This window comes from Pithys albifrons, chromosome 2, assembly GCF_047495875.1.
Source record: "Pithys albifrons albifrons isolate INPA30051 chromosome 2, PitAlb_v1, whole genome shotgun sequence".
NCBI classification, from domain to species: Eukaryota; Metazoa; Chordata; class Aves; order Passeriformes; family Thamnophilidae; genus Pithys; species Pithys albifrons.
Genome location: NC_092459.1, coordinates 10,552,297 through 10,572,154, shown reverse-complemented (window position 1 = coordinate 10,572,154; position 19,858 = coordinate 10,552,297). Strand labels below are relative to the sequence as shown.

Genomic DNA, 19,858 nt, shown 5'->3' with positions numbered 1-19,858 from the left:
GATAGAATACTCTGCTTTGTTCAAACAGCAGAGTCATTATTAGCATGAGCACCAAGCCATCCTCTTTGTTAGCCCATCCCAAAGCAAGTGAAGAAAAATGACAGATGAAATTTATCACTATAAGAAGAAATCAAAGTAAGTAAGATTTTTATGTTTCTGAATGTCATGGCAGACAGAAAGGCTTAGAGTGAATTTTATTTCTCAGAAAGTTTGAGCTGTCATAATTATCTACTGAAAATACCGGTTGTAGTTAAAAAACAACTTTCCTAAGCACTAAGGAAAGATGAGGTTTTGTCCTTGTGTTGCTTAAGTCTTCCTGCTCTACAATGGGATGGCCATTCTCTCTGCAAGCTCAAAATTCCTTTTCCACCCAGTGCAGAGGATTAATTACCTTAGGAAGCATTGCTCCAGCAGACACAACTCTTTATTTACCAGCTTTTGGGAGCAGAAGTATCTCTGCAGCATGGAATTGTTTGGGGTAAAAAAAGTGCAAATCAAACAAACAGACAGAACCGCTCAGTGTTCAGTTTAACAATAACCTGGCTAAAAGTCACACAAAGGTGAGTTTCTTTAAAAATCAAAACCAAAACAATAAAAAAATCCAAACCCAACTCAATAGCATCTGCTAGTGTATCCTGGTCAGTCCCAGAGCCTCAAATGTTACTCTGCAATACAGAAGATACTAAAAGGCTGGCACTGGGATACACATGTCCCTGTTATGTGCCTCTTCTTTTTTTTTTCTTTCCTTAAATCTTTGAAACATACACTAATACAGGTTGATCATTCTAGATGTATATACTAATGTATATATACCATATACTCTCTCTTACAGGTGGAAATTTTGAATACAGAATAAATCAGTAGTCCAGGCTGCAAGGAAAACATTTATCATGGATTTGTAATGCCAACAAACCAGAAAATGGGCAGTAACACTCATTAGAGCTTTATCTACAGCTCAGCTTTAGAGTGACACTAAACTTTTCATGACCCTGAATCAGAATGGTCAGAAAATCTAGTACTGAATTTACTAATCTGAGAACAAAACATGCAGCTAGACCAAACAAAATGCTTCCTTGTAAAGTATTGTGTTGGAGGTGGCAAGTACCTGGACAAGCAGGAATGAAGGAGGGCGAGGGATCGCCGGACAGAGTTTGACGTCTGGAAGGTCCAGGAGGACCATTCCTGAACTGGACTGTGCCTTTACTACGGACTTTGCTTGTTTCTGCCCCTGTTCTTGAATCCATATTGCCCCTTTCTCTCCCAGTTCCAGAACCTTCCCCAGGCAGGCAGGAGCTGTCACCAAGGGTGCAGCTACCATTGGCCGGCTCCCTCTAGGGGGCGGGCCTAGCCCTGCCTGTCTCCAGTCCACACCCCAGTTCACTCCCCCTCAGTTCTTCTACCCTATAGTTGTTAGCGGATTTGCATGCTCCGCCCTAGTTCCTCCCCTTTTCCAGAACCTTCCCTATCCCAAGTTATATAAACCCCTGTTCCCCTCAATAAAGTGATCAGCGGATCAGCCTGGATCTTCGGATCAGGTCAGACCATCCTTGGCTCCTGGGTGTTTTTTCTCACGTCGCGAGGCAAACCTTACCTAGGGCCTAGGAACCCGACGAGCGATAACTCAGTCGGCAGTCTGCGAACCCCGTCGCTGGTCTGGTCCCTTCCCAAAGAGACCAAGACTGCGACAGTATTGAAATATCTTCAACAGAATAATCCAAAATTTTCTTGCTGGAGGTGTCTTGTGGTTTGCCCATAACTACTGACTGCCACTTACACAACCCTTTTAAATTTTTCCCTTTCTTTTCTCTGCAATTACAAAATACTTGCTTTACTAGTCTGGGGCTGTTGAGTCTGCTAACGTCAGAGAACAGAATTAACCCAATATAACTGAGTGACAGAAATTTGAATTTGGTATGTATGTTAATACGTGGATGATACAAGCACTTCCACAAACACTGAAGGACAGCACACTAGCAAGTACAAAACATAAGTTAACAATCTGAAGAATTAAAGCATTGTTAAAAGTCTCATTAAGAATCCTGTGCAATGTGGGAAGTAAGGCTGACATCTGAGCCATTTTCAGCCAGTAAAATCTGGTAAAACAAAGCAGATCCCAAGAGGACAAACACAAAAAACCATTTCAACATGTGCACAGCCAAGCCAAGCCATTCTTCCTTGTAGGCTTTCCAGATCCCAACTGAACACAGCCCTGAGCAACCTGCTCCAACCAAAAGAGCAACCGGCCTTAGGCAGGAGTTTATATTTCCCTAGAGATTGCTTCAAAGGTATTAACCTGTGGATCTTATTGTGTGTAATGCTTCTGTACATCATTACATCAAAATTAGATCTGAACATAAGATTGGGCAAAAGATTTATGGATGAATTTTAACAAGTTCCTATAAACACAAGGAAGCATCAAATGGTCCTGGTAATACAGTGTAATTAACAGTCATTTTGTTAAAAATACTCTGAAAACAATCAAAATATTGTTTTGCCTTATTAAGACAGAAAGGCATTTGGAAATAAACACACATATGCAATTTTTTGGAACTCAAGAAAAATATAAGTAAATGCTTTGAAAGTGCATTCTCAAAAGGTATCAACACATGTTTAGGATTTGAAATGGGGCTTCCCAAAGTGTGGAGAAAAATTTCTCAAGGACTTCAGCTTGTCCTTATGAATAAACACCATTAAGGAGAGAGAGGAATTTCAGAAAAAGGGGTGGAAGAAAGAAAATATTTATCTGACTGAAAGGCGGAAAGAAGAGAGAGTATATTAAATGTAAAATATTTTATTTATTGCAAACAAAAGCTGTGATAACAACATTACGCAATACCAAATTTTAAGGTTTTGAAATTCTCCAAAATCACCCTTCATTGTGACTTTTTTGCTTCATATATATTTATAATTATATTTTTACATTAGTTTTACATTATGACGAGTAAATTACTTACAGAAATTAAGACAAAATGTATATAACCTGCCAGTTTACTAATGTTTCATTTATATGTCACTGAGCATAACCATTTAACACTTTGATCTGAAAAGGATTACCAGATTTGATGCTTTGCTAGTCATAAAACAGAATGATACATCTGCACCAATAATTTTTTTAAACAATTTGAAGCATATGGGGATTCACTGTGTGCTGTTTTGTTTTCTACAAAAAGTAGGTAATAACTCACTTTGTTACTTGACTAGAACAACAATTTCTCCCTTTTGTGTAAGATCTCCAGCAAAAAGGCAGACAAATATAGTTTTAGATCCAATGCTGAACAGCCTGGAGGGCAGTAGTAAAAGTCCTGAGTGCAGGATGAGTCGCTCGATGAGACAGCAAGAGGGACCCGGCCTCTGCATTGAATCCTGCCTCCTTCAGCTGTCTGGCTATTTCCTCCACATCCCAGGCTCCCTCTCCCTGGTGAGCCAGAAGGTGGTCAAGAAGGCGTGGGCAGAAGGCAGTGGGCACGCACTTCACCACTAACTTGGCATCGAGGAGCAAGGAAAGTATTTCAGCATCACAAGTGGAATCATCAACCTACAAAGAAAGAGAAATTCAAAGTAATTAAAAATTAATAACCAGATAACAGCCATCAACCAGAGCATGTCAGGATGGTTCTAACTGCACAGCGTGACCTTCAAAGTGAGATGAGTAGTCCATATGGATTAACAACAGGGATACTCTCTTTGCATATGTCAGAATATGTAAAGGTATGTCTTTAACAGTCTACTGCATTAATATAAATATTTGACCTGCACAAAGTTAAGTAATAAGGATGCTTAACAGCCTGGGATAATGTCAGCAGCTTTACAGACTTTTCACAGGTTCTCAGTCCCAGTGCAGAACAGATCACACCATTTAGCTCCATACCAAAAATGACACACTAAGGAAGGTCAGAGCAGAGTATATTAAATTTTGCTCACTTTATATTAATATACTACATTACATTCCACATGTTAATATGACAGGCAACATTCACAGACTCAATCAGATTTTCCAGAGTTACAGCACTCACAGCAAGGATGAGATCTGCAGAAGAATATAACATGCAATAAATGATGTAGAGCACAGAGCTGCCACCTCTGTGAGACACCCCAGATGCCTTGAAAAATGTGGTTACTTGACAAATCAGAGCAGATATTCTCTTAAGAATCTTGTCTATAGCTTTACAAATAACACTATAGAACACTTTAAAATCTGCTTCAATTAATTTTGACATGTCTTTCCTGGGTTGCTTGAAATGCAGTGTTAATTTACCACTTAAAGAAGCACAATAGAACAGCTAACTACAGATAACCAAAACCAGAAAGGGATGCCATCCAGAAGGACCATGACGGGCTTGAGAGGTGGCCCTGTGTGAACTTCCTGAAGTTCAACGAGGCCAAGTGTGAGGTGCTGCCCCTGGGTCAGGGCAATCCCAAATACAGACCCAGGCTGGACAGAGAATGGATTGAGAGCAGCCCTGAGGAGGACTTGGCTGTGTTGGTGAATGAGAATTTCAACCACGATCTGTCAAAGTGTACTTGCAGCCCAGAAAGCCAAGCCCACCCTGGGCTGCATCTACAGCAGTGTGGCCAGCAGGTCGAGGGAGGTGATTTTGTCCCTCTGCTCTTGTGAGACCCCTCTGGCAGGTGGTTTGGAACTAGATGATCTTGAAGGTTCCTTCCAAACCAAACCATCTAGGATTCTATAATAAAAAGGTACCAAAGGAGGGCTAGACAACAGTCAAGTTTTCAAAACAACCTTTACAAAACAACCTCCCAGTTTAAAAGAAAAAAAAACCTGTTTGGTTACCCTCTGTATTATTTTCTGTAAAAAATGCTGTACTAACTTACATAGTTGTGCCATGGTATCAGCAAGCAATAAAGACCCCATGACACAGTGATTTAGCATCCTTGAAGACCAATTCAGCTGCTACATAGGTGCCCAGGATGCATACAGGGTGATTTGGCAGTGACACTTTACAGGTGAAATTAGGCAATTTTTAATCTAATTGGCAAGATAACAATTTTAACCCTTATTCTTTTCAGGGAATCATTTAAAGTTTCCTTGTCTCTCTGTTTTAGTTCAAGCTAAAAGAGTGCAGAACTTTTCTTTCGCACATTCACGCACATTGGGCTGCTCCTTGCCCCACTACTGACACTGTGAGCACACTCCAACAGGTACTTCTTGCTTACAACACAATTCTCTGTCCCATGAAGCTTACAAACCCATTTCTTAGTATTATGTAAGAGTGTCTATTTGCAGCTGTGGTGTGCTGTGGTTTTGCTGGGGGTTCATTTAATTATTATTATTTTCTGGACAGATTGAGCAGAAGTACGATCTATTAGTCCAGGAAACCAAATCTTATCTACTCAGACACAGGTAAAAAAGTCTTACCTACTCAGACACATACACTGTGAGAGATCATGCACACCATGAAACATGGAAAGTCTCTCTTCAGTTTCCCCACACAGTCAAACCAGAAAGATCCTCAAAGCATAAATGTGAACAAGTATCCAATTTTCTATTGAATGCATGGAATTCCAAGACTCACAGGCTTTGGCATCTTTGGATGAATCAATATTGCATTTGTATGCAGAGGAACACAGAGTTCATGAGGAGCTACCAGTACTTCCTCCCCTACACTGTGAAGAGGGTGAGAAATCTGAAAGTGGCTTCAGGAGAAAGAACTTCCTTTGAGTAATAAAAAATTCTTTTAGAAGACCAATCTTTATTGTACCTAAATTGTTTAGACTAAGAATGTAAGTTTTACTCTGTGAAAGACCTGAAAAGCCAGCCTGAGGACTGAAAGCATGTATGTGATAAGCAATAGAAACAGAATCATTTGTTGCTCTATTTTGGAAAAGATGCACTCTACATAACACAAAAAAGATTTAGAAAAGGAAAAAGACAAAATATAAAGTATTGTGACATGAAAAAGTGTTATGCTTCTTTATATCACCTTCAGTGTACCATTAATAACACAAGATCATTACTTTCAATTTACTATTTTCTCTTCATTTGGAACTTCAGAAGCTTTGCAGAGGAACACAATGTCTTTATCATGTTAACCACGAAGAGGGTTTGTTGCTCCAGCCTCATGCTGCTTCTTCCATTATTTCATTTAGGTCTTTGTATTTTAATTGCCATTGAAATCTTAAAAATAAACTTGATTTCCTCCAAGTCTTCAACATTTTCACATTTACATATTACAAAGTGAGCGCAACAGTGCACAGCACTAGGTTCAGTTTATAAAACAGTTCTAAGAAACAGAGAAATGTCCAGCCTTTAGGCTGTTCAATGTTTAAGTCTTTACTTAGTTACTGTCATGTTAATTACTGAAATGTCTTCCTGTTGAAGACAGATTGATGATTAAATCAAATGAGTTGACATGCAGCTGGACATGACCCAGTGTGTGCCCAGGTGGCCAAGAAGGCCAATGGCATCCTGGTCGGTATCAGCAATAGTGTGACCAGCAGGACCAGGGCAGTGACTGTCCCTCTGTACTCGGCACTGCTGAGGCCACACCTCAAATCCTGTGTCCAGTCCTGGGCTACTCGTGACAAGAAAGACATTGAGGTGCTGGAGAGAGTCCGGAGACGGGCAGTGGAGCTGGTGATGGGTCTAGAGAGTATGTCACATGAGTTGCTGCTGAGAGAGTTGGGGGTGTTTAGCCTGGAGAAAAGGAGGCTCAGGGGGAACCTTATCGCGCTTTCTAACTACCTGAAAGGAGGTTGTAGTGAGACAGGGATCAGCCTCTACTCCTAATTAACAACTGAGAGGTGGAAAACGTCCTCAGGTTGTGTCAGGGGAGGTTTAGATTTAATATTAGGAAAAGTTTTTCATTAAAAGAGTCTTCAAGCACTGGAACAGGCTGCCCAGGGATGTGGTTGAGTCACCATCGCTGGAGTTATTTAAAAGATGTGTAGAGGTGGCACTTAGGGACATGGTTTAGAGGTGGAATTGGCAGTGCTGGGTTAACACGTGGACTCGATGAGACTTTAAAGGTATTTTCTAACCTTAACAATCCCATGATTCTAAACTTCCTAATGTTGACTTCTTGCAGCACACCACACAGCATTCTAAGGCATTATCCAAACAGCTGTCATCTCTTCTGAAATGGGAGGCTGAAGGGATATTCCTTCCCACCTCAGAGCTCTGTGTACTCTATCCTTAACCTGTATGTAGGATGTAACTTTAAACAGGGTTTCATTGTTTGATTCTATGAAGATAAAATGCAAACAGTAATTATAGTAATAAGATTAACAGCATATGTGAGGTTTAATTTAAAAATTTTTAGGCTACTGCTCAGTTAATGAAAAATGCTATAGATTAATGTGATTTCATATACCAGAAACCCACAAATTGGACCAAGACAAATCTGAAAGTAAATGGCTTTTCCTAGCATAAAACCATTAAACATCTGAGCCACCCTATGAAGATGAAGATGTTCACATGCAATACCTATGTAGAGCAACCTGTCTGCGCTCATGCAGAAATGAGATTACTGTGACTTTACACATGACAAAACAGCACAAAAAAAGGCTCTTGTGGTTGTTTCCAACAGCATATCCTTAAGCTCAAATAGTTCAGTAGGTTTAAATTGATAAACATCTCCCACTTTCTGACTTGAAAACTGTCTGAAGATCTGGTCAGAAAGAGGAAACCTCTGTAAATTTAGTTGTCTCCAGGCAACTGGATGGAGACACAAGAGGGCAACCAGACGCTGTGAATGCATTTCACACAGCTCAGACCACTGTATATTTTATGATTCTTTTGTCAATTTAAGTGGAGTCTGGCAGGGGTGGGAAGAACACAGAGACACCAAGGTTTAATACGAATTCTATATAAAAAGAGGCAGCTAAGATTTCTAGATTGACTATTTATCGAGTTTTGCAACTCTAGATCATGTCAACTTTTTGGGTACCAGTTGCATACAAAGAGATAGTTACAGTATTGGTTTACATAAAAAAAATACACACACCACAATTCTTACCAACACCTACATAATTGTCAATAAAACTAATGTGTATTTTAAAAACCTAATTAAGATACCTTTTACACTGAGCATCTAAGTTTAGATAAAAGCATAAGATTTTTTAAAATTAAATTAATGCAAATATACCTTAAAACTACATGTACTTAAAATTACTTTAAATTAGAACAAGCATTAGAGAAAAAAAAATTTAATAAAACCATATAAAAGTTAAACACACAAAGCATATATTTAAAAAATACAGCACAGAAAATATAATGTTGTTTCTATTCAAGAAATTACTCAGCAAAACTAGGATTCTCCAATCTAGAAAATAGGTGGCTTAGGGGGCATTGGGCACATAACAGCACCATTAGAATTATACAGGCATTGATTAAACATGTCACAAAAAAAAAAAAAGAATTATTGAGCATCAAATTAATCTAGTAGGATCAGATTCAGAGAAAATAAATAAGTTATTTTTTTCACTGTTGAACTACATGGCAAATGATACTGCAGGATGTAAAAGCTCATCCAACTTTAAGGAGAAATTGCACAAAATCAGGAAAGAAAACTACTGGCAATTACTTAGCAGCAAATACACACAGCTGAAAGTAACTGGAAGTTCATAGAGCAGCACCTCAGAAAAAGGCTTGTACATTTGCCCTGTTCTCACTTTTCATTATACTGCAATTTGTCCAACTGTTTGAGCAGGATACTGTTCCAGATAGAATTTCAATCCTCAAAATTATAGCTTTTAAAAAATATTAATTGAAATCACCCTTCAGAGTTAGTTTTGTTTTCCATACTTACCAAATATTAGCCTACAGTAGATACAATGCAGTACATTTTCATTTTCAAATCACTTCTTTTGACAAAAGTTTTGTACAAGAGAGTAAAACCCAATTAAGACAATTACTACAAAACAACCTTACTATCCCAGTATTAAAAAGCTGCTGCTTCTGGGCAGACAGAAGAGGCACAATCTTATTAATGAGTCACTTCTGATCTGCCTGCAGATGCAGAGCCCTTGCTGTCCCAAGACCTTAACCAAGCCTTGCTGGTTCCAGCACAGTCTCTCACTAACCCTAGAATCACTGTTCCAGTGCCATGGGATCATTGTTCCAGTGCCATGGGATGCAGCTGACTGCAGTTCAAACAAGTCTCAGAGGTGCAGGTATCTTCTGCAAAAATTAACACACAGCCACTTTCCATGTTCCTGGAGTCAACATGTTCCATTGTTTACTCCAGCTGTAAGTAAACTATGACCCACAACAATGACAAACTCAGAGTGTGTATGTTAGAGAAAAATCGTTATGCCTATCCATGCTAAGGGTGCTAAATTTTTCATTAGTGTAAAATCTGTTACTTCTGGAATGTTTAAATGAGAGCATTTTCATATCCAACTCTCTCTCCTTCAGTAGGATTTGACTCTTCAGTGTGATGCCCACACACAGTGTGTATGTGACCAAGTAAAAGAACTAATGGGATAAGTGTGTTAAGAACTGAATTTTTTTCATTGAGCTACATACGTATTTAGGTATTGGCTAAAATCTACTTTAAGCATTGAAGTGTAGGCATTCAAATGGTATCTCTGCTCTCATGAGAGTACTCATCCAGGTGTGGGGCCTACAGCACAAGACAGATATAGACTGGTTGGAATGGGTCCAGAGAAGGCCACAAAGACAGTCTTAGGAGGGCTGGAACCCCTCTCCTATGAAGACAGTATGATGAAGTTGGGGTTTTCAGCCTGAGAAGAAAAGGATCACAGGAGACCTTACAGCAGCCTTCCAGTATCTAAAGGGGGCTGCAAGAGAAGGACTTTGTAAAAGTGTTAGTACAAGGAGGCACAGCTTTAAACTGAAAGAGGGTAGGTTTAAATTATGTATTAGGAAGAAATTCTTCACTGTGAGGACAGAACATCCCTGGAAGTGTTCAAGGCAGGGTTAGGCTTTGAGCAGGTTGGTCTAGTGTTCCTGTTCCTGCCCATGGCAGGGGGACTGGAACAAGATGATCTTTAAGGTCCCTTCCAACCCAAACAATCTACAATTCTATCATCTCTCAATACTAGCTCACTTCTCTAGACTGTGATGATCCATACGTATCCGTGTAGAGGCACATGTTTTTATCTAGGGAGACAGCAGAGGCACAGAATTGCAACGGATGCACTCATTTCCACTGCAGCTGCACTGCATTGCTCTGCCTCTGCATTTTATCAAATGTCTCTTTAATAAAGAATGTATAAATGATCTGCATTTACAGATGGAAAACCACATGTCAGCAAAGTTTCTGGGAGAAGAAGCAAGGACCCATTTGCACCCTGCCTAAACTTGACACACCTTCAGCAGGATGGTGAAGAGCCTTACCCCAGACTAAGTGCTCCTGCTAGAGAGGGCAGGGGATTCATGCTGCTTCCTGCACAACCATTATTCACCCCTTCTGTATTTCTGAAATCAGAATTGCAGCTTGTGTCTTAAGCTGAACTCACTGCTGTCAGTGCACAATTAGTCAGGACTGAGCAGGCCTGCCTGGGGCTTTGCCATCAGCACATTAATATTATGAAATGGGCTCAGGCTTGAGGCTTGCAGCCACACCAAGGCAGCAGCTCCCCTGGGCATGCAGACAGGGAGCCTTCGAGTTTCAAGCAAGCTTGTGTGTGAAATAGGTGGGTGAAGATCAGAAGAGGAACTTGAGCCATACAGAAGGCTTTCCTGACAAATCACTGAGGCTTCCACAAACTTAAGCAACTATGAATGCAAGAACTCTGTGCATCCTTTCCCCAAGACCAAGGACACATATCAACATCCAGCATATTTTTAAGGTTGTTAATACAGCCTACATGGACATTTTACTGAAAAAAAATCTGTCCTGCAGTGAGAATTTCTGACAAGCAACAGAAGGTCGGGTGTTGTCTTTTGCCTCATCTAAGGAGCAAGTCAGGGTCTGGGCAATTCCCCATCAGCACTGTTTGTGCAGGTGTCTAGAGGTCTGGTATTACAAACAGGCAATATTTCACATACAACTTATACATTATAAAATCCATGCATTATGAAAAATAAGAGCTGCTGATGACATAACAGCAGAAAGAACTGAACCTGCTGTTTCAAAGAGTATTCCCTTATCCACTACTACTGGAGGTAAAAATGCTTTTAATTTCATTTCGTACTGGAGTCTGTAGAGAACAAATAAAGAAGGACAGAAGAAAGCAAGAAAAATAAACTAGAGAAAGATACTTTACCATAACTGCCATTGGCCTGTATACACACAATTTAATGATTTCTTTTAAAGGGCAAGCTCCACCAAACGAGCAGCCATAAATGGTGTAAGACACTGGAGAAAACTAGAAATTCTATTATTTCCCACATTTTTCATGATTTTTCATATTACAATTATCAGCAAAACATGTTGCAAAGGTAGACTCAGAACTTCTTCATTGAAAGCATAGTATGCAAATAGAGCTAAGGTATAGTTTTTTTCAATAAAACATTGTTCTAATTCTAGTTTCTAATAAAGTCTTGATTGAAGAAATATTTGCATTGGTTATATTAACTCCCACTTGTTAACTGTTTCAACATTATAGGTACCACCAGGTAGCAGAATATTTACTTGTTCTGTCAGATGTATAAAATCAATCTTAATCTCTAAAAGATAACCAAGTACACAGACAACATTGAAATCCTTCTCAAAAACAATCTGACTTTTGAAGGCTCCATTGGCAGTAAGAAGCTTATTTAAAGTGAACTGATTTTTTAAATTATTCACAACAGAGAAAAGAATTGTTATTTCTATTACCCAAAAAAGACAAGTGGCAGTTCATTAAAAGATACACAATAAAAAGAGAGGCCTGCAATTTCAAAAAAGCTTACACAAAAACTTGGTTGTTTTATTACAGGCAAAAGCTATACAATTCCTAGTATCAGCACTTCAGCATCATCTCTAACTGTAAACATCCATAAAGCTGTCAGCAACATACAACAAATGGCAAACTAATACATCCTATCAGCAAGCAAGTGCCGTATTTTTCTCACAGCCATGTTTGTGAGCTGTGTTAGCACTACATCAGGGAATCAATAGCTATGATTCCCCTTTGCCAGATGTTATTTGTCCGTTTCCTGTTTAATGCAAGCAGAAATGGCCTTCCTATGAAAAATTCATTAAGAATTCTACAGAAAACATTAACAGTCCAAACACTGTTCTTTAAAAAGCAAAAAGCAGGCATAGAAAATTATACTAAATAAACAACATTGCTATAGCTAAGTAATATATGCACTTTTAGTACAACAGCAAATAATGTTACTATAAGAGATGCATATAAAACAAGGAATAAGAAGTATTTTCTACACAATGTAAGAATAACTTTTACATTTAGCACAGCACTATTCTGTACTAGCTGCTTTTCTGACACTGTCAGTGGAATGTCACATTCAAGGTGACATTCAAGCCTAAGCCTGATGTAATAAAGTCAACAGTTAAATCTTTGTTGACTTGAAATGAAACATTAGACCAAAGTTAAATGCTTTGAAAATTCTAGGTTATTCAGTACTCTTACAAAGCTACATGCTCAAATTAATACTGAATTTAGAAGGAAAAACTAGAAACAGCTTAGCAAGCTTCACCCTGTATAAAAAGGTCAAAAAGAATATTGGTTTGGGCACGCATAGATATACAAAGTGTTTTACATTAGTAAGGTAATAATAAGGTTCCTGGCCCTAAAACTCCAATATAATGTAATCAACCTAAGAGTGTAGGAAATTGAAAGCTGGAGCACGCTAGAAAGAAAGGCCAGTTAAGAGAGCAATACAATTAGTAACCATTCAAAAGTGCTACTGCACAACATTATGCTTTAAAAATAGTTAAATAAAGTGTATTTGGACACAACTTTCTGGTGACAAGCCTCAGAGTTAGTCACTTCTACAGCAGCTTTCATCCGTTAACTAAAAAGTCAAATTTAAAAGATTAGTAATAACTGATATAAGTGCATGCATATATCAGATCCCCACTTGCTTTTCAATGAGATCATTGTGTTTAAAACCTGGTACAAAAAAGCTTTGCTTTGCAGACGTTAAATCTAAAATTGCAGGTGGCAAAGGAACACTAACAATGTACTACTGTTTTGGTAGTTAACATTTACAAAATTATATTTTGTGAAAAATTTAGAAAATTTGTGGTTTATTGGAAAGAGGAACATCTTAATGGTTGTTCTTTGCTCAAATACCACACTCAATTAGCAAACACTCCAAATTCAAACTGGATGCTGGCGATGGTATCAGAATTTTGGTACAAGCAGATGTGTATTACATATAAGATGTCCTGCTACCTTCCATGCTACTGTTTCAAATGTTCATAAAGAACACATTTAAAAACTTGGTGCTTCTTCCATTTTGGTAACTAAGGCCTTCTGAAGGCAAATTAGCGAGACCTGAGATGGAGCCTATGCTTTCAGATCCACTGCTTCTCTGACTGGTCTTCAGAAGTTTTAGAAAGCAGATAGATCACTTCTCAAACTATCCGATGGAAGGAAAAGGAGAAAGCTTCTGGAACACAATGTGCAGCATAAGAAGGAAAGACACAATACTCAAAGGAGACTGCTGGGAGACCAGATCTAGAATATCTTTCACAGGGAACAGAGGATGGTGCAAAAGTATGGGATGGGGTTTGGACAACTTATTGCAGCTAAGGAATTTGAAAACTTTGTGGCAATCAATATAACTAGAGCAGAGGGCCTGCCCTAGAAGGCAGTTATAATTTCAATCTGAATTTCTAAAAATCCCATTTCTACAGCTTTTACTTTGGGGGGATGCTTATTTTAACACGATAAATGGTTTCATTTTTTTCCATATGGGCAGTTTCATTTTAAGTACCATGAGGGACATATACTATCAATTATTATTTTGTGTTTTAATACACAACCAAGACCTCCCTAAGATATGGTGTAGAATTTGGAAGTACTACAGATGAGGTTTCCCTGTCTAAATATTATAATTCTGGAAATTATCAGTGCAGTTAATTCAGTCAGTCAGGAAAGTCATTCTCTTTCATGAAAAGGTCAGGGACAATAACTCTGCTACAGTATCTAATAAAACTTGTTTAGAATTGCATGAAAGTCCCCAAACATACCATCACAATAAAATCAGTGATGTAACTACTCTCTAACTTGCATATAAACAGACTGACAAGTCTGTCAGAAACAAAGTCACCTGATATACTACTATCACTTAAAAACCCCCCAAAGTATGATAATATGAACACAGAGGTAACAATCTACTTTATATAACAGAATAGTTTATCTTCCACCATACTGACTTAAAATAGCATACTAGGTAATTTAAATAAAGTGCTATGAGGTTTAATCACCTCAAGCACATATAAAAGATCTTACAAGCCCTGTGTTACTGCTCACTGTGGACACAATACCTGTGGAAAATCTTAATAATGGTAAATGTCTCAGTAGTCGGAGATAAAAGAAGTAACTTATTATCTCAAAATCTGAAAGGTGGTTCATTCAACTGGTCATACCTTAGCAACAGCTGTTATCTGCTCCAGTGCCACAGCATGAAGATCTTGGTCTTTGCTTTCTACCAGCAGTTTCAGGGATGGCAGCAGAAGGGACTGGTTAAGCAGCAGTAAACATAATTCTTTTATACACTGAAAATAAAAGCAAACTCACTCAGTGAGATCTCTGGAGATATTAACATCATCGTTCACACTAAAATTTATGAAAATTTTATGTCAAAAGCAAAATGAAAACCAAACTTCCACAACAAATGAATTCCCCGTTGGAAGCTCTCCGGAAACTTGAAAAGACAAATTTTAAAAAATGTGGAATACAGGGTTAAAGTGCAACATTTGTTAGATTAAGACAAGACAGGCACTGAATCATCATTAGAAATGGGAGTTTTACTGAAAAAATAACAGAGCAATCACAACTCTCCATGGGACTAATATATTTGTGCTTACTGAAATACTGCAAAGCACAAAAAGAAACTTTAACAGACACCTGTGACATTTCTGTAACTCAATTATGTAATCATAGAAGTGGAACAAAATAAAGAGGAAGTAACAGTACATACCAAAGCTCAACATCAAAGTTCCGTTGCAAAATGTCCCCAAATTTTTTTATATTTTATATGCAATTACAGTTTAGCAAATTAACTTTCCATCATTCATCTAGTTTTTTACATTATATAATATAGCATAAATTTAGCATCACATCTTCAAGAAGAAGAAACTGGCCAGAGAAATATCTTCAATAATAAAAACAAAAAAACCCAACAAATCTGCTGTGCCTTTCCAATTCTTTACCCTGGCTTTTAGTAAAAAAAAACAAACAAAACTTCCTACACATAGTATTTTCTGTGTTGGTATTTTTTCCCCTCAATAATTGCAGTGATTTATTCATTTATACATCCAAGTGCAATTCAATGAACAAATTGTGTTATAAATCAAATTATAACTTCCCTTTCCCTTCCTCTTCCCTTTCCCTTTTTGCGTTCTGACAATTTAGGTTGCTTGTCACAACCACTTCCCAAAGAGGCCCATCAGAGATGTCCCAAGGCAATTTACACTAAGGACTCTGGATATTGTACGACAGTTACCTTGAAAATGGTATCCCTCTCTTAGAGATACTCTCTGTTTCACTCCAGCATTCTGAGAACAATTGGCAAAGGAGCTCATCAGCTAAACATTAAGCTGAGAGAATCTTAGTCACATATTTTTTACATCTTTTGCAGTTTAATGACAACTGCAACAACATGATGACCAAAATGATCTACATTTTTAGCTGCACAATGTCAGCAGCTGTGAGCCTAAAATTTATGTGAAGATGAGATGTTAATGTCTTGAATATAATATAGTGCAGGCACAACTGGCCTTGCTTGGGACAGTGAACTCTCTCTCTGCTCTATCTTCTCTCAATTTACACCTTCAAGAAACATAGCCTAGAAGGATATATTCTACCACACTGAGCTCTGAGTCAGCTAAGGTAAGGCTTGTTCTCTTATACAGCTTCTATTCAGCACTGCTACTGATTCTTGATGCCTAGAATCAGAGAATATGCAGAGTTGGAAGGGAGCCATTAGGATTCCAGAGTCATACTCCTGGCCATGCACAGGGCATCCCTACAAATCCCACCATGTGCCTGACAGCATTGTCCAAATGTTTATTGAACTCTGTCAGGCTTGGTGCTGTGACCACTTTCCTCGTGAGCCTGTTCCAGTGCCCAGTCACCTCCCAGGAGAACCTTTATCTAATATCCAACCTAAACCTCCCCTGACTCAGCTTCATGCCATTTCCTCGAGTCCTGTCACTGGTCATGAGAGTCAAGAGATCAGTGCCTGCTCTTCCACTGCCCCTTGTGAGGATGTTGAAGACCACAATGAGGTCTCCCCTCAGTCTCCAGGCTGAACAGACCAAGTGACCTCAGCTGCTCCTCATACGGCTTCCCCTCCAAACCCTTCACCATCCCCATGGCCGTCCTCTGGATGCTCTTTAAGAGCTTAATGTCTTTTTTTATATTGTAGGGCCCAAAACTGCACTCAATATTCAGGGTGAGGCCACCCCAGTGCAGAGCAGACTGGGACAATCCCCTCCTTCACCCAGCTGGTGATGCTTTGCCTGATGCCCCCAGGACACTGTTGGATCTCCTTCGCTGTCAGGTCACTGCTGACTCATATTCCCCTTGTCATCAACCAGGACCCCCAGGTCCCTTTCTGCAGCACTGCTCTCTAACCTCTTGTTCCACAGTCTACACAGACATTCAGGGTTGCCCCACTGCAGAATCCGACACTCGTGTTTGTTAAAATTCACATGGTTGGTGATTGCTCATCTCTGATTTGTTGAGGTCTCTTGGCAGGGCCTCTCTGCCCCTGAGCTCCTCTCAGTGCAGTGTCATCAGCATGCTTGGTGAGAAGGACATGACATGGGATCAAGGAATAAGAACACTAAATAAGTACATTAAGCTTTGTCAGGTCATTCATATGCTTATTGAATTTCTGACAATTTCATATTCCACTGCATTTCTTTTGAGCAGCATACCTGCCATTCCAGCAATTTTACTGAATACAAAGCTAGAGATTCACTCTACCTGTCTTCTTTTCTTGAAAATGTGTATCCACAGCAACTTATACTCAGAAAAATAAATTCTGATACTCATAAGATACATTACCTGAGTAAAACAGCAATGTTACCATACTTGATAACTCTTTTTGTCTGAAAGTCTCTCATAACTGGCTGGACACTCCGATTAAGTTTCTCCCTATGGTAGCATGTCTAGCAGACATACTCAATCTTACCTACCATGACCAAGTACAAGGAATTCATCATCTCTTTTGAAGAAGTATACATTCTGACAATCAATTTTGCTTTCTTTCAAAATATTGTGCCTTATGCTAAAATTTGAAATTATGTAAACTAAACTGCAATGGTCTTTATTTTTCTGTGAGAAAGACTTTTATTAGCTTGTGTTCTGTCTAAAATTATCTGTAGGATTCAATCAACCATCCCTCAGTCTCTGGTAAGATAACACACTGCACTCCCTTAGTCTTCCACTTTTACCGTATTTTCATCAATGCACTACTTTTTGCAGGTTCTTTCTGTTTTCTTTCATTTCTCAGTGTCCTCTTATAAATGTATTTATACTAACAAGGTGTTTTATTTTAATGCCACTCTAGCTAGTTCTATTGTTTATGGAGAAGTGTACTTATCCATTCTTCTTCACTTGATATCTCCTATGAGGAAAAACTGCACTGCCTCTGTGCTCCTTGTGAAATCTGACTTTAGAAAGACTGAAAATGTTACATGCAATACTCCTCTGCACCAAGGAAATAAGGTGTAGGATACTGTGGTCCAACTTGCAAATTCTTGAAGTGGCCTCCATTCCTTTTTCACAGGAAGGGACAGGAAAAGTGGCCAACCACTGAAGACTGTCTGAAGAGTATCGATATCTCCTTGTATTGCTGCCACAAATGACTGCATGGGTGCTTTGGAATTGAAATTCCTGTATCAGACAACCAGTCACTGCTCACAGCACTTCTCAGAGCAGCATAAGTGGCTTTCTGTTCTGCAGTAAGCACTCAAAAGCATTTGCCTGAAATGAGAGGCTGCGCTCAGAGTGGGTTTGATGTTACCCGTGAGAGGGTCAAGGGAAGGTCCAATTGAAAACTCAGATTATCACGATTTAGTTGAAACTTTTGTAAGATAATTTTCATCTTCTACCTAGCTATGTAGCTATCAATGAATCACTGTGACACCAGTGAGGCATATAAACCGTATTTGATAGGAGTCTGTTTCGGGTCCAGTATTATTCAGTATTTTCACGGATGGCTTGAAGGGCTGGGTAATGAATACAAACAGTATTATGCCTGGAGAGGCTAAAAGCAGACTGAATGGCAGCATTTAAATTCAACATTATCAGAAAAAAATGATCAGAGACAACTGTGGATGAACAAAAACATACACTGTATACTCAGATATAAACCCCAGCAAAAACTAGCAACAAAAGAAAAAGAAAGAGACCAACTGGCTGCTATATTATTCTAGCATATAAGCATCTCACAGTGACTAGGACCCCAAGGTGATTACAGATAAGGGACTAGATGTATTCTCATTTGTAGGTCTTCATGTTAACTGACACATGACCCATAGGCTGACAGAAGAACATGAGATTTTCAGGAGTCACACTTTAACAATTACCAGGGACAGAAGGATTTGTCCCTTTCTAAAGACATTAGTCAGATAGAGCAGATGTTGGGTAGTCCTGTGTCTTACAGGCAAATAAAACAATCCTTATTTCCACTAAGAGGCTTGGAAGTATCCATAAAATAATGCAAATTTAAAAAAACAAACAAATAAAAGCAAACAAAAAACACAACCCCCCCCAAAAAAAACCTCACACAAACCAAACACACGCCCAGATATAAAGATTAGGGCTATACAACTATCCAAAAGACATAAAAAATAACCTGGCTTAAAAAACTAGACCAGCAGGAGACAGAATAAAGAAGGAATGAAACCCTTCTGAGTATATCTAAAGGAAGTTTTTCTAACTTTATACCATCATGACTTGAAGTTACATGTTTCTGATCACAACCTTTGAACTTCAACATGGCAAATGTTATTCATGGTAATTTCAATTTTTAGAATTCCATCATTCCAGATTTGCCTTCTTAATCAGTGTATTTATTGAAATGTGAAGTCATCTAAGCAGGTTAATTACCCGTGATCAGATTTTCATCTTATTTAGCCACACGACTGCAACTCTAATTTGTGCACTTAAGTACTGTAGCCACCATGCATATAAATGAATTTTTAAATTTATGCATGTAAAAAAATGTATTTTACATCAGTAAAATGTTTTATGCTTGAGGACCAGAACAGCCTCATATCTGTACCTGTATATTTACATCTACACTGTGGCCTCTTCCAACATCCTGTACCATTAAAAAAAGGAAGGCATCTCCAACCAAAACTGTCTACCAATACCAAAACTGTGTGTAAACAGTGACTTGTCAAGGCAAAGTTTACTCAATTAAAAGAAATGTAAATCATGACCCATTCTTGAGCAGAACTCATGGAGAACTGACTGCTGTATGACAGTGACACTCAGTGGGATTTGTCTCCGTGGATCACTGAGGTGAGGCAGAACATACAACTTTGACAAAGTTTAGCTATTCCCAGGCACAGTAACATTGGGAGTTTACAAGATAAAATGTGCCATTTCAGCACCTTATGAAGAAAAAACTACACATAATTATACCAGTCCCAGGGATACAGAGACCTGCCTTCCACCAAAATGTTTTGGTGGGATGAATAAATTAACAAATGTACTTATCATTTCAGCTTACTGCCACCTTCTGGAATCATGTTTTACACAGATTTCTGAAATCGACTCATATCAGTGTGTTGGA

At 38.7% G+C, this 19,858-nt stretch overlaps 1 protein-coding gene across 2 annotated transcripts in view; it reads right to left on the bottom strand.

The window, feature by feature from the left end:
* Positions 1-2,770: 2,770 nt before the first annotated feature.
* NBAS (NBAS subunit of NRZ tethering complex) overlaps positions 2,771-19,858 on the bottom strand; it is a 176,624-nt gene continuing 159,536 nt past the window's right edge. For both annotated transcript variants that reach the window (XM_071548327.1, XM_071548328.1), the window contains exons 51-52: positions 14,472-14,600; positions 2,771-3,535 (exon numbers count right to left, since the gene is read on the bottom strand). In XM_071548327.1, coding sequence (XP_071404428.1) covers positions 3,260-3,535; positions 14,472-14,600 — 405 coding nt within the window. In that variant the 3' untranslated portion in view covers positions 2,771-3,259. The remainder of the gene's footprint in view (positions 3,536-14,471; positions 14,601-19,858) is intronic.